The 15555-nt window shown below is 35.5% G+C and overlaps 1 protein-coding gene across 1 annotated transcript in view; it reads right to left on the bottom strand.

The window, feature by feature from the left end:
* The window catches only part of ptprua (protein tyrosine phosphatase receptor type Ua), a 304775-nt gene that overhangs the window by 153190 nt on the left and 136030 nt on the right, over positions 1-15555 (bottom strand). Inside the window, 1 exon segment of the mRNA XM_051137296.1 lies at positions 6658-6929. Coding sequence (XP_050993253.1) covers positions 6658-6929 — 272 coding nt within the window.

The following is a 15555-nucleotide window of genomic DNA, read 5'->3' on the forward strand; positions in this document are numbered from 1 at the left end:
ACAGCAGCTACACTAATTATGTCCCCATTTGTTCCTCTGTTTCTGCTATTGACATCCTGTGGTAACTAGGAATTACACAAGCTTCAGTCTGGATTCAGAACACCTACGAAGAGATGATGCCAACCCTTCAGAGGACCTCAGATGATGCCAACCCGGAAACAATATACAGCACTACTGAATTTTGTTATAAGTTTGAATGCAACATATAATTCATTACTGTTAATAGTGTTCATTGTCTGTTTGATTACGTCATTAAGTGATTTTTACCACTCATCTCTGCCATATGTATGTCAACACTAGTAAGCTACTACTAAATATATTGTAGAAATTTTAATTTTCTGTAAAGCTGCTTTGCAACGATTTGTATCATGAATTGATATAAAAATAAATTGAGTTGAATTGAATTGAGTTGAATTGCACCAAACTTGAAATGAATTATTATATTGAAGATCTGAACTGGAGACATGTTTGCAAACTCAGTTTGAAGTCCAGGTCACAACATTTTGTTGCTGATCCTATCTCTTCTCATTATCACTTTGCTTGTTTCATTCTGATCCTGCTTTTAGTTTCTAAAAGTAAGACTAAATTCAGCATAATGCAAACATGTGTTTACTTTACGAGCATGGTTCCATATTACACCAAGTAACAGAAAACATATGTCTTTGTGATTGGTGGCATTTTCTTTGCTTGCTTGGCTGTTCTGTTCTGTTCTCTCTCTCGAATATGAAAAACATGTTTATGTAATTCCTTCTTTATTTGCACCAGCTTTAAATAACAGCCTTTAATAACTGGTAGAACTTAAAAATATAGTGTTGCAAAGCTTTCAGTAAACTAGTCTCATCCTCAGTGGCCTCCCTCCTCACACGCTGGCTGAGACGTCTACCAGAAGCGATATCCCTCTAGGGGGAGCTTGACTTATTAAAATTTTAGGAGCCTCTATGTTAAAGCAAAGCATCTACACGGCTAGCTTTGCTAAGCCTGACGTCCAGAGAGCCCTTAGTTGGCAGCTAACTGCTAAAATTGGTTTCACAAATGTGTCACATCAGCCTCATAGGGAGAACTCTACACCCGTCTTAGTGGTGACAGCGAGTGCTGGAGCTGAATGATCCAGATCCTTTGTGTTTTCCCAGGTAGGATTAAGAGGAGGCGGAAACGATATCCTTAATACAAGCTGCTGCCCCATGGGCCTGACTGCTGATCTCATCTCTACAGACCCGCTCGGGTACTCATGTAGCACTCATGTGCTCTCTCATTCCTCCATTCTATCTTTCATTCATTTCTTTTCCTCTCTCTTTCCTCTGCTGTCACCCAAAGGGAGCATACGTGAGTTGATTTAATCTGTGCGAGTCGGGTGGAGATGCCCGAGAGGTTTCCAGTGACCCGTGAGGCATAACTGAGAGAAATAGAGAGCGTGAGAGGGTTGGCGAACAAACAAGTCAAACTAACACGGATTACAGAACGAAAGGATGGAGGAAAGAGAGGGTTCTTAATTATTCCAAACCTTCGACTTTTTTTCCATTTGTTTAACGTTCTGAAATATTATGTGAATGTATTGTAAATGGTAACTTATTTCTGTGATCAAAGATAAATTTTCTGCATCGTTACTCCAGTGTTCTGTGTCACATGATCCTTCAGAAATCATTCTAATATGTGAGCCTGGACCACAAAAGTACACTGTAAAAAATAAAAAAAAAAACACAATTTGTTGAGTCTGCTTAAAATAATTTGTTATCCTGCTGCCCTAAAATTTTAAGTTCAGTCAACTCACATAAGTTTAGTCAGCTTGAAATGTCAAGTTGTGCTAAGTGACAACTTAGATATTTGTGTTTGCTAAACTTAACAGATGGGTAAGTAACCCAGCCGCCTTAAAATTTTAAGTTGAATTAACTCAAATATATAAGTTGTCACTTAGTATAATTTAACATTTCAAGCTGAATAAACTTTTTTTTTGAGTTGACTGAACTTAAAATTTTAAGGCAGCCAGTTAGCAATTTATTTTAAGTTTACTCAACAAATTGTTTTTTTACAGTGTAGTCATAAGGGTCAAATTATTTTAAACAAGCTTTCCAATGATGTATGGTTTGTTAGGATATGACAATATTTGGCCAAGATACAGCTACTTGAAAATCTGGAATCTGAGGATGGGAAAAAAAAAAAAAAAAAAAAAAAAAAATTGAGAAAATCACCTTTAAAGTTGTCCAAATGAAAATCCAAAGTGAGAGTATAGAAAAGATATTTATAATGTCACAAAAGAGTTCTACTTTAAATATATCATGTTTACTGAACTTCCTATTCCTCAAAGAATCCTAAATAATGAATTATGAATTCCACAATAAATAAATAAATAAATACAAATAATAATAATAATAATAATAGTAATAATAGTAATAAGAGCTAATATTAATAACTGAGCACCAATAATAATTAATACAAAAGATGCACTTTACCTGTCCTACTTACCTGTCCACAAAAACAGATTCAGTATTCCTTAAAAATAAATACGAATGCACATTAATATGACCTATATTATGCAAACTAGGGCTGTCATTTTAATGCATTAACTTAATTAATTAGTTAAGAAAAAATAACGCAATTCAACTATTTTAATGCAGTTAATGTACTGGCCCCACCCCCAGACCTGTATGTCATCTTAAACTTTTATATAGTTTACTGATGACAGATATGATGCAGGGCAACAACTCCACTAATGCAGTTATGCCCTAAAATTCATGATATTGGTGCAAAAAAATGCTCCTGTATGTGTTTTGTCTCATATTAACATATATATCACATATCACACTGGCTGCAATGACATGAGTGCTGATTTTGTCCCGATCTATCACAGGCTTAAATGTGATTTTATACAACAGTTCAGTAAATAAAAAGTTGAAGTGTTATATTTTAAACACTATATTATGTGTTTTTGCTCAATTTTGCAGAGAACATATTACCTTTGAAACCATAGCAGAATTGTTGCGCGTCTCTGGGCAGCACAAAGGTGTTTAGTTTCTGAATGAATCCGCGTTTTGAATGAATCATGTGAACCAATGATTTAAAAGTCCATTCATAAAGAGAGCTGTTTACTTCATTCCTGAATGAATCAGCCATTTGAACGAATCGAATGAATGAATGAATCATAAAGACATTTACCGCCACTTGCTGGCAGATTTAATTTCTGATTTAGAGTAACATTTCATAAAAAAATAAAATAAAATAAAATAAAATAACAATAACAATAATAATAATAATAAAAATAGCAATGAACACATTAAAGGGATAATTCACCAAATAATAACAATAATAATGTTCCATAGTTCACATTAGGCCGTTGCAGCCTTAATGTATATGTGTAATAAATTCTATGTTGAATCAAACAAAATATTTATTTCTAAAGCTACAATTTGTAATTTCTACTTGATACTTTCCCATTTAACACAAAAATAGCTTTAAATAATCTTTCATAGTCAAATTTAATTTGCTATTAATTCATCAATACATCACATAATTAATTAGATTGAATAAATGGCTAATATTCTAGTAATATGCATGCTAATAAGCAACTAGTTAAGAAACCGTAAAATAAAGTGTTACCAAATATACCATCTAATATAACTTTACCAATTTCTTTGCTGTTGAACTTTGATGATCAAATCCACCCATACAAACATCTGCAAATAAAACTGCCTTTTTGTTTATATGTTTGTTTGTTAGGCATCGCAGCTTTGTAAAAACATACATTTTTGTTTTCTTCTCCTTCAGATACTTTTGGTGAAAAAGGTCTACTCGTCAGCAGTTCGTTTCATTTTTTGTGTTGCGTTTGGTGCGAAATGGCCTTCAGAAGGCATCTGCCTGCATTTTAGAACAGCCTTCATATTGCCGGTGCACCTGGGACGCTCTAAACGCCTCTCTATATAGGCAGCACACTAGGGTTTGGAACAGAGTTTTTAATTCCTCTGCTCTGCTGCCTCATTATCTGCTCTTGACAACACAAATGCAGCAATTTATCTGGGTCTTCATGTGCATTTGTATCTGTCCCTGTTCCCTTACACAATTACGCACAACATTCATCACATGCTTACATATTATGAATTACAGTGTCATAAATGACTGCAGGCAATTACTACAAGCTAACTACAATTGACTAACATGCCTCGCCACATCTCCAAAAACCTCGAATTCACCATATTCCATGTACGTTCCACCGCAGCACGTCTGAACAAACCAGACACCGTTCTCCACAGAGAAAGAATGAGATGGAGAGCGAGCAACAGAACCAGAGGGTTAAGATAATTTCTTCACATTGTCTGTCTGGCAACCCTGTGGCGCACTGTGAGCGTGTGTGAGTGAGTGTGCATTGATCGTGGCAGGGCTGTAATCTCATTAAGCCCAGTCTGATTTATGGAGAGAGGAGCGATACGGGTCAGGGTTATGGAAACCACCCCGGACCTCCTCTTTTAAACGGGTCACACACAAGCGGGGGTCAATTGACTCTGTACTCACATACACACACACACATACTCAACTTACTGGTCATTATAGGCTTTTTGGAGAGCAAATGAGGGGTGAGTTATTAATCATAGCCTTTAACAAGGTGACAGTGTTCTGTGCGCTAACCATCAGAGGAACAAGTGACTCAATAACACACATCGCTGACCAGAGCCAAAAGCTGAAGATAATAGACTATTTAGTAGTCAGGAAAAAAAAAATTGTTAGTGGTCAGGTACACATATAAAGGTGCTTTACGATGCCACAGAAGAACCTCTTTTGTCTAAATGGTTCTATAAAGAACCTTTAACATCTGAAGAACCTTTCTGTTTCACAAACGTTCTTTGTGGTGAAGGAAGGTTCTTCAGATTATAAAAAAGTAAGAGAGAGATGGTTCTTTAAAGAACCTTTGACTGAATGGCATAATGCAGATACCCAGACCTTCTGTAAATGTCAATAGTTAATCAAAAGCAAAAGACACAATCTAAAGTTCCCTTTCCAGTCCACTGAAAAACATTTATTGAAACTAAGCCAGTAAAATAACTTCTTCAAAATCTTTATAGTATATTGAAATCAGAAGCAGGTGGGAATGACGGACTTTCACAGGTTTGCCAACTTAGTGACTTTTTTTATTAGCCAAAGGTTTACTAAAATCTGTTCACCAGTAATGATGAAAAATGTTGCAATAAATTAAATGCAAATATGTGACCATAGACCACAAAAACAGTCATAAGGGTCAATTTTTTTTTTTGTTTTAAATTGAAATGTATACATTATCTGAAAGCTGAATAAATAAGCTTTACATTGATGTATGGTTTTTGGGTTAGAACAATTTTGGATAAGATACAACTATTTGGAAAAAAAAAATAGCAATGCACATTACTAATCAAAAATTAAGTTTTGATATATTTACAGCAGGAAATTTACAAAACATATATTTTATAGTATATATAAAACATATATTTTGGCATAAAAGAAAATTTGATAATTTTGACCCATACATTGTATTGCTATTGCTATTGCCACAACTATACCCGTGCTTCTTATGACTGGTTTTGTGCTCCAGAGTCACACATATTGTTTTTGTAAGGATAAGCACATTAATATTTAACCGCCTCTGCTTTATATACATTAATAAAATTGAATATTCAGCCACTGAATTTGACAGAGCTGATGATGAATATCAGAGTAAACTATTAGTCTTAAAGGTACAGTAGCAAAAACAGCCTGTTTACTTCATATAGTCAAGGAAAAGCTAACATTTATTAAAGTGAGTTTTGTTACATTTAAAAGTGCGAGGTCAGTGAGTTAATATAGTAATACCTTTATTCAGCAAGGACACATTAAATTGATCAAAAGTTTCAGTAAAGGCATTTATAATGGTACAAAAGATGTTCATTTTGTTACTATTGAACTTAACATTTACATAAGTAAATATTACGTATTGATATATAATTTCACTTACAGAATTAAGTAAAATCTACTTACCCAAGTTAAGTAAATTCAACAAAGAAAATAAGTAGCTTTAGCTTGGCCAGTGGATCTTTGAGTAATTTTTTACTTAGTCAAAGCTTACTTGACAATACTTTGATTGTATTTAATATAGCACCTAATTAAACCATGCATTTAACGTGTATGTTACTTAGAAACATCTACGCAAATTATTCAATAGATATCATGCAGACATCATATCTGCATAATCAGTAAAGCAGCGCTCACCCGAACATGCAGACTTTAATACTTGGTACACAATAAACAATGTACACAATAAACAAGTAACATTATGTGGTTCATTTTTGAGCATTAATGTGTCATTTTGAGTAGAAAACGATCAAAGTCACAAGTTACTAAATCTAACAACAAGAACAATGATAAAACTGTGTAAATACATGGGGGGGGGGATACATATGTTTTTCTGTAGCATTTACTACAACACTGAATATATATTTTTTTTATCAGTGCAAAAACTGTTTTAACATTAATAATCATAAATGTTTCATGAGCAGCAACCCCTAATCCCACAATGTAATACGAAGTTTGTATGAAAAATAAATATAATAATTATTATTATTATTATTATTTATTAAATATTTTGACTACAGGATTTTAACCTGTTACTTGCAACATAAAGTCAACATGCATTTGAGTATTTGTGCATGACATTGGTCTCACCTGGTACTCGCTGGGCCAGAAGGTGCTGATGGCCAGCTCCACCTGATGCCACTGCCGCCCCTGAGAGCCGGACACATTCCACACGGCATTTCCCCGCGAGCCACCGTTTACACGCACATACACGTTCAGGACCCCGGGACTGTGTCCGTCACGGCTGTACAGGAAATAACTGAACTGCACACAGTGTGTGTCATTCTCACTCAGCGGACGTAACATGAGCTGAGCCCGCTGTCCTGCACCATACTGAGAAGAGTTCACCAGCATGTAGGAGCCTGGAGAGAGACAGTGAGAAAAAGATGGTTACTTTTTTAATTTACTTGGCACACTATTTGGATTTTTTGTTAAAGTACACACATTGCTGTTTGAAAACATGTTGTATCAGTCCTTAATGAATCAGTGATTCTGAACCAAACGGTTGAGTCAATAATACAATGACTCACTTATTTGTTGCCATCTACTGGTGTACTGATGTAACCTTCAGAAAGAGTCACTGAAAAATCCACTAATCCACTAATACACATATATAAATTACACTGCGACCTTTGTGTTTGGTAACTGGCTTTGGAGCTCTTGCTAAGCTCACATTTAGACACAGTGAGCATAAATGATTGCTGTGGTGTTGGGGCAGGGCAGAGTTCACAGTGGCTAATGTAGTTTAAAGCAGGTGTAATCAGTGCAGTGATGATGGCAGCTCTGCTTGGGTACGCCACCATTATTAATCACGCTGACACAGTTATTAAACCGCTAATGTCTGCCACCAGGGTACCACAAAAACTACATTACATACAGTGAGGTACAAATGAAAGAAACACAAACAAATATTACACAGACACAACACATAAACAGCTTTCTCAACATCTTGAGGACATTATATGCTGTCTTTATTTTGTTCTCATTCATTTTACCATTTTCCCTCCTTCAATGTAAATATATGGAATTTAGTCTAGTCATTATCATTCGCCATGTGAAAATCTGAAGTCTGGTTGATTAAAATAGTCCTCAAGCCACATTGTTTAAGGTTTCATTCATATCTGTAGAAAAAAAAAAATACAGTACAGGATGATAGATTGAAGAATAATGATTAATTTAGTATGAACAATAACACATCTAAAGGTAATGTTGTTTCTCAGATGTGATACTCTTCTGAAGCTTGACGTTGTTTTCTGTGCTGGATTTCAGTGAAATTACAGTGTTCAATTGTCAAAACAGGTGGCAGGCATTAACAATAATTTTGATTCTCTGGCTTTTCGTGTTATTTTTCCAATTCATAAAAATAAACTCAAAGCTGTTCTAACATCTGTCAGGAAGGCTCCTGCTCGGCTGGCCTTATTTATCAACTGAAGAACGTCTATTTATTCATTTAGAATGGCACCAGAACCCACTGAGATTCAATGAGCCACAGCGCAAGAACAGACAAGTAAAGTTAAAGAAAAATGAAAATAAGGATCCCAACCATTTTGATAAAAAATGAGACAGACCCTGTGTAACAGATTGGTGCCGTGACCCGGATAGGGGTGAGGATAGCTAGTAAAACCTATATATATGTAAAAGAGCTGTAAACTTCATTTCCATGGCCTTAAGAGGTGTACTAGAGGTGTTTAGCATACATCTTTGTGCAGTTGTCTCCAATGCCAGGTGATGCTGGTTTAAATCCCGCTAAGAGTGGTGTATGACATTGGTGCCATGACCCGGATAGAGGCTAGTGTAACAAAGGACAGCTAGTAAAAGCCATATATGTTAACTTCACTCCCCTGGGTCCCAGAGTTGCGCTAGAAGTCTTTAATGTAATTCTTAGAGCAATTGCCTCTCATGCCAGGTGACGATGGTTCAAAAACTGCTCAGAGTTGTAGGAGTAGGTCATTGGTGACCCAGATGGGGGTGAGTGTAATAAGCGACAGGTAGTAAGAGCTGTATAGGTAAACTTCACTCCCCTGGCCTCAAGAGGTGCACTAGAAATCTTTAGCATACTTCTTAGCACAACTGCATACCGCTGACAGTGGTGTGGGTAGCATATTGGTGCCGTGACCCGGATGGGAGCGAGTGTGACGAAAGAGACCTAGTAAGAGCTATATATGTAAACTTCACTCATCTGGCCTGAAGAGGTGAGCTATATTTCTTTAGTGTACTTCTTAGCACATTTGCCTCCCATGCCAGGTGACGCAGGATCGAATCCCAGTTGAAGCAGAGTAAGGACCAATTACACTTACACTAAAAGCATAAAAGTACAGCATATCTTTCTCCTTACAGAAAAACCACATGAACTCCACATGTTGAAACCACATGCAAAATATGTGATACCCATGTGAAATGTGTGGTTTTAGAACATTTTCATGGTGTAAATGTGTGAGACCCATGTGTTTCACATGTGTTCCACATATTTCACATATGTGATTTTAACATGTGATTTCACATGTGAAGTTCATGTGGTTTTTCTGTAAGGGTGTCATGAGACAATTCTAGCTAAAGGTCAAAACAGTGCGTATAGAGGCACTACACTCTAAAAACTGCTGGGTTAAATACAACCTAGCGCTGGGTAAAATATGGACAAACTCAGTGATTGGGTTGTTTTGACCCAGCGGTTGGGTTAAATGTTTAACCCAACCTTCTGAGTAGTAATCCAACCGCTGGGTCAGAACAGCCCAATCACTGGCTATGTCCATATTCTACTGGGTTGTAATTATCCCAGCAGTTTTTAGAGTGATACCTTTTACTAGATTGACCTATAATAGAAAATTATAAAATATGTTTTACTACAGGGATATTTTCCCTCATATTTTAAAAATCTAGAGATATTTTCAGGGTTTTTGCCTCCAGACCCTGTAGAGATCATAGCAAATTGGAAATACCATGCTACTATACAATGAATATAGTCATGCTCCACAGTTTGGTACTAGAGTAAGAACTGCAAAGTAGTGCCATGATGTATGTCTACCCAGAAAAAAAACAATAAAAAGGTAGCACATATGGTCCAATAATGGCAACTTTTTATTACTGAAGTCCATTGCAATAACTTCAGTCGAAGGTCAACAGCTGCCCTCCATCTGCATTTGAAATTTAAAGCATGTCGTTTCCTACGCTTGACTGTTTCAAACAACAACCCGCAAGAGAACAAGTTTGCAGCTCCATTGTCCGGAAGAGAACATGAGCGTTTGTTTTTAGACTGACTGTCAGGTTTGTATGCATGAGCGCTCTCATGGAACGGACTTTAGAGCCACAGCTTAAAGAGAACAGAGGATAAAAGAAGCTTCTTAAATCAAAAGTCCATCTGACAGTCTTTATGCAGATCAGGGCCTGAATGAGCATCAGTGCCTGCAGTGAATCGCTATGACAGTCACAAATGAAAAAAAAGTGTTGCATCCTGGGAGAACTCACAGCAACAGAATGAAACTTTTAGATATACTGGCAATTTTAGCACCTTTGAATACAGCATTCTGAATGGAAATTGGATGCAAAACTTAAATAGTTTCCTCCAAGTTTGGGGATGGGATATAAATGGGTTGGGAATTTCATGCTTCATGTTCAAGTCAGCATGGAATGGAAATGTACTCTTATTTATTTTAGCAATTTTAAGAAATAAATAAATGTTTTTTTTTTTTTTTTTTTTTACTTTTATTTATATACTCTTTTAGTTTATATATTCTATTTTGACTTTTTATATGGTCAGTTTAAATTTTTAGTAATTTTGTTATATTGTTTTGTTATTTTTATTATTATTAATATTACTGTTTTTATGTTGCTATTTATGTGCAATTAATTAATTTAGTTCAGTTTTAGTTAAGTTCAGTTTTTATTTAGTTCTAAAAAAAGCTATTTTAGTGTTTCAAATTTAAATGATTTTTGTTTAGTTTACATTTTTCATCTTTTTTCAGTCTAATTTCATTTTAATATGGAATAATTAACCAAGCAGAATTCAGTATTCCAGAGAGCTGTATAATGACAGCAAATAAGTAAAGTTAAAAAAAAAAAAAAAAAAACCTTCACCATTTGGAAAACATCCTGTTTTGCTCTGAAACATGTCCCATTATGGAAGTAAAATGGTTTGTAATTGCTGTTTCTTATTGACTTTGAATACATCATCTTTTTTTTTTTTTTTTTTTAAGAGATGGCACTTTCTGTGGATAAATTAGTATCATTATAAACCTGAACTGCCTGTTTTAACGTACTAAAATTGTTTCAGACATCTTAAATGAGGATGTTAAGAACCCAAGCTCTTCGGTGGCCGGTGCAGCTTGAGACACTTCAAAGTCTGAAATAATAATAATGTCTGAACCCTACAAACACCTCCAACGTACAATCACAGCTCCACTCGCACCCGCCACACATGCTGCTGTAATCACGGCTGAGCTTCCTGGAGGCTCTGGGTCCATTTCTCAGAAGTTATTAATTTCCCTCTCCCCCTCCTTCCTCTGGCGGTGCATGTAGAAGCCTGCCTCCTCTCAGCTGAAGGGTGTGAGCGCCAGGGACCATGACCCAAATGAAATTTTTCACACGCTCGTTTTTCTGGAGCCCATTTTCAGGCCCTGACAGGTGGCGGAGGAGAGACGGGAGGTCAGACAAATGGATCGTGGCAGAGCGCTGCAGGAAATCTGACTGTCCCTTATTTACTGATAACACTTTATGTAATGAAACAGTGTAACGCAATAACCTAAAGATGACGGGAATCCAGTAAAGAACATTCTGAGTTCAGAACAACTTTAAGTGACAGTTCACCCTAAAATGTCAATAGTATCATCATTTAATCATCATAATGTGATCCCAAACCTGTATGACTTTCTTTCCTCTGCCAAAGAAGAAATTTTGAAGAATTCTGATAACCAAACAGTTTCAGTCCCCAATGACTTCCATTGCTGTTTTTGTTGTTGTTGTTGTGTGTTCCGAAGAATAAAGAATCATACATATCTATCTATCCATCCATCAATCCATCCAATAATTGTGTAAAATAATTAAAATGGAAGTCCAGACCACTATATGTCACCATAAACATTATTTTAATGAAACTATAGCAGAATTTATTTATTTTTTTTTAATTCTTACCAGAAAACAAAACAAAATATAAATATTTCATAGACTAGGGAATACAGATGAATTCATGCTATGTGTAATATAAATTATATGTAAATAAATCATAAGTATCAACACACAATTAACATGAAAAGACATGAAATTAACATGAAAATTAACATGAAAAGACTACAATAAATATTTTCTGGAAGATCTTAATTGAACTGCAGATTAATTACAAATAATGAACTAATACTAGACTGGTTTGCTAATGTAACCACCACATAATGTAAAGAGATTGCTTGTTAAATAAACAAACACACAAACAAACAAATAATAATAATAATAATAATAATAATAATAATAATAACAATTATTATTATTATTACTATTAAACAATTTTTAAACATGTTTAGTATGGATTTGAATTCATGACACACAGTCAGACAAATGCAGGGACACAATGAGCTTTTTTATGCAGTATATGTTTGTTTTTGTTTTTTTGTTTTTTTAACATCCCGTGTCTGCTGTGCCACTGGGTAAAGCATAAGGTCATCCACCCAGAACACTAGTCCCATTTTGACAGCACAAATGGCACACAATTATGTACAGCTCACTTGCCCCTTAGACTTCCAATGTAAGTGGTGACACTTTAGGACCCTAATTAAAAGACAGGCACAACAGCAGGAAAATTATTAGCACACTGTACATTGTATACTAATAAACTTGACAATTTGACAGCTAGACAACATCGGTTCCCGCCTGTTGTTCCTTTAATTAACTCTTATCAAAAAAAAAAAAAAAACAACAACAACACAACTACAACTTGAATTATAAAAAGTCATTATTTGAAGTTCAGTCATTAGCTCATTACCATGTATTCTTGTCTTCTGTTGCTCAGTTCAGTGTGGCAATGAAATCATGTATTGTAAAAGTGTGTTATTCAGGAGTGTGTATAAATAGACTTCATATCAACGTCATTGGCTTGTCAACGTATATGGCTTTTATTCTAAAAACAGCCCTCCAATACAGAGAAACTCCTGCCAACCACTTTGCCAAGATTCCCGTCCTCCGCTAAAACTCGTATGAAGTTGGTGAGGAACGCTAGAGGAAAGTGCGAGAGAAAGCGAGCGAGTGGGTGGGTGAGAGAACGACAGAGGAAAATCGAGAGAGAGAGGGTCGAAAACTGTCAGCGCAGAAATATTTTCCATAAATTCATAAACGCTGATAAGGCCCCATCTTTCTCCCATGTGCCCCGGCCAAGGACGAAGGAACATACATTAGGAGATTAGGAGCAGCGCTGCATTTCCATCACCCCGCCGAGAGCCAGACCCGCGGTCCCAGCACATGATCTTATCAAAGACACACAGAGGCACAGGGAAGCCAGTGCTGGTTTCAACTTCATTTTCCCTCCTCCGTTTCTTTAAAACCCTTCTCAACCTCCGCCATCAACAATCTGCCCCTGCTGTCCTCTGTGTTTCATCAGACTGATGCCATTGCTTTTCTTAACTGTTTGTATTGAAATACACCCACACATACAATATGTATACATACTGTATATATACAGTGCTGGGTAGTAACTTTATTACATTTCATCTGGATTATGTAATAAGATTTCAAAAATGTACTTGTAAATAGATTATATTACATTTTAAAATATGAATAATTAGACTACAGTTATTTTGTTTGTTTGTTTTTTATTTAAAAAGAACTTATCCCTTGTATACATTTAGAAAGTTTTCCAGTTTTGTGGACATTCACTCAAAGACTAGTCAATAGTCAGGTGGCCACACAGCATTTGACCACTGGATTTACAAAGAATTTCCATTTTTCTCAACATGAAGTAATGTTTAATGCACTTCATGTGGTGTGTGTGTGTGTCTATGTATATGTGTATATATATATACACAGGTGCATCTCAATAAATTAGAATGTTGTGGAAACGTTCATTTATTTCAGTAATTCAACTCAAATTGTGAAACTCGTTTATTAAATAAATTCAGTACACACAGACCGAAGTAGTTTAAGTCTTTGGTTCTTTTAAATGTGATGATTTTGGCTCACATTTAACAAAAACTGTATATGTACTCAATACTTGGTAGGGGCTCCTTTTGGTTTAATTACTGGCGTGGCATGGAGGTGATCAGTCTGTGGCACTGCTGAGGTGGTATGGAAGCCCAGGTTTCTTTGACAGTGGCCTTCAGCTCTTCTGCATTTTTTGGTCTCTTGTTTCTCATTTTCCTCTTAGGACTAGATTACACTGAGGGTGATCTATTGTAAAACTGTAGCCGTAATTCCCACTCCTGTCCAGTTGGTGGCGAGTGCGCTCCAATGTGGCAGCAGAGCGCTGGATCCAGAACAAAAACGGAACTGTCATAAATGTTTTCCTATGTGTTTGATTACGCACAGACAAGTACACAGAAGCAACAATGATCACATTAAAGAGTGCCAAAATGGTATTTATCGCTTGAATTTCATAATGACATGGACATAATTTTAAATGTTTTATCAAAAGTAACACAAAGCCTAGCCTATTTTTTTTATCCAGCCCTACCGTATTTTGCTGTTTTTAAACACTGCGCTGTTGTCTATATAAATTATATATATATATATATATATATATATATATTGTAAATAATCGACCTGACACTGCAAACATATATACTATATATCAATTAGTTTGATCCATGCTTTTTATATTCGTTGATCTGTGACACTGAAGACTGGAGTAATGATGCTTAAAATTCAACTTTGCCATCACAAGAATAAATTACATTTTAAAACACATTACATAGAAAAAAGTAATTTTATATTATATATAAATGTAATTTTGCTGCATTTTTAGATGCAAAGTAAATGTAGCCACTGTGAGCTTTTGAAAACTTCTGAACATGTATATTTAATATAAATAGACAGTACTAACAGAAAAATATACTCTTTAATAATATCATAATAATATTATAGGTAATTTGAATCGTTTAATCATGCTATTATTTGTTAATATCTGCCAATAAAACAATAAAACAAACACTGAAGCATAAAAAAATGCATGGTCAGCTTTTAAACTTTTAAAACGCAAAAGTTTTAATGTTTGAAAGTCTTTAGAGTTGAAATAATGATCATGAAAATGTGGTAATTGCATTTAATCAATTTGACGGCATTAAACATTTACTTAATCTTATTTATTATAAATAGCACAAAATCAATGTAAAATTTTCCATGAATGCAGAAATCTATGAACTTCAACAAAGAACCGTTAAGCGTGTATGTATGATGTACCTACACTAAAGTCTTAATGTGTCAGAAGCAGTTGATATGATCATTATCAGTGTCTATCCAAATGAAAAAGAGACAGAAAAAAAAAAAAAAAAGTTTAGAGCATTAGAGCTCTGCTTTCTGAATTATAAATACTAATGAGATCACGCTGATTTCATGGGCATGCCAGCACAACATTCAAAGGCAAAAAAGTGGAAGAAAAAGTACCAAAATGTGCATTTTAATCACTGTTTTACATCAATGATTTCAATTCGTTTGGAAGCGGCAGGGAAGCTCACGCTATCTTTGAGAGGAGCTGTGACAGTCGTGTGTCAAATCGGCCTTGATCTAAATAAGCTCATTAGTTTATTCTCTCATCCGCCCTTCTTTCATCCCACTGTTTAAAACTGAATAATTACTTTGTTGCATCAATTTCTGCTTTTGCGTTGATGAGACTTTACTCCGAACCTCAGTCACCTTGGCCGGTATTTGAAGGGCAGCAGCAGGTCGCAGCGAAAACATTGTCTTTTTTACGCAACAAAAAGCAAATATTCAGTTCCGACTGTATCATCTCGGCTTTCATTCTCATTTCCCTTTCATCCGCTTCCCCTTCCTGTGTCACTCTCATGGGTTTAAACCCTG

Source organism: Labeo rohita, chromosome 19 (genome assembly GCF_022985175.1).
Source record: "Labeo rohita strain BAU-BD-2019 chromosome 19, IGBB_LRoh.1.0, whole genome shotgun sequence".
NCBI lineage: Eukaryota > Metazoa > Chordata > Actinopteri > Cypriniformes > Cyprinidae > Labeo > Labeo rohita.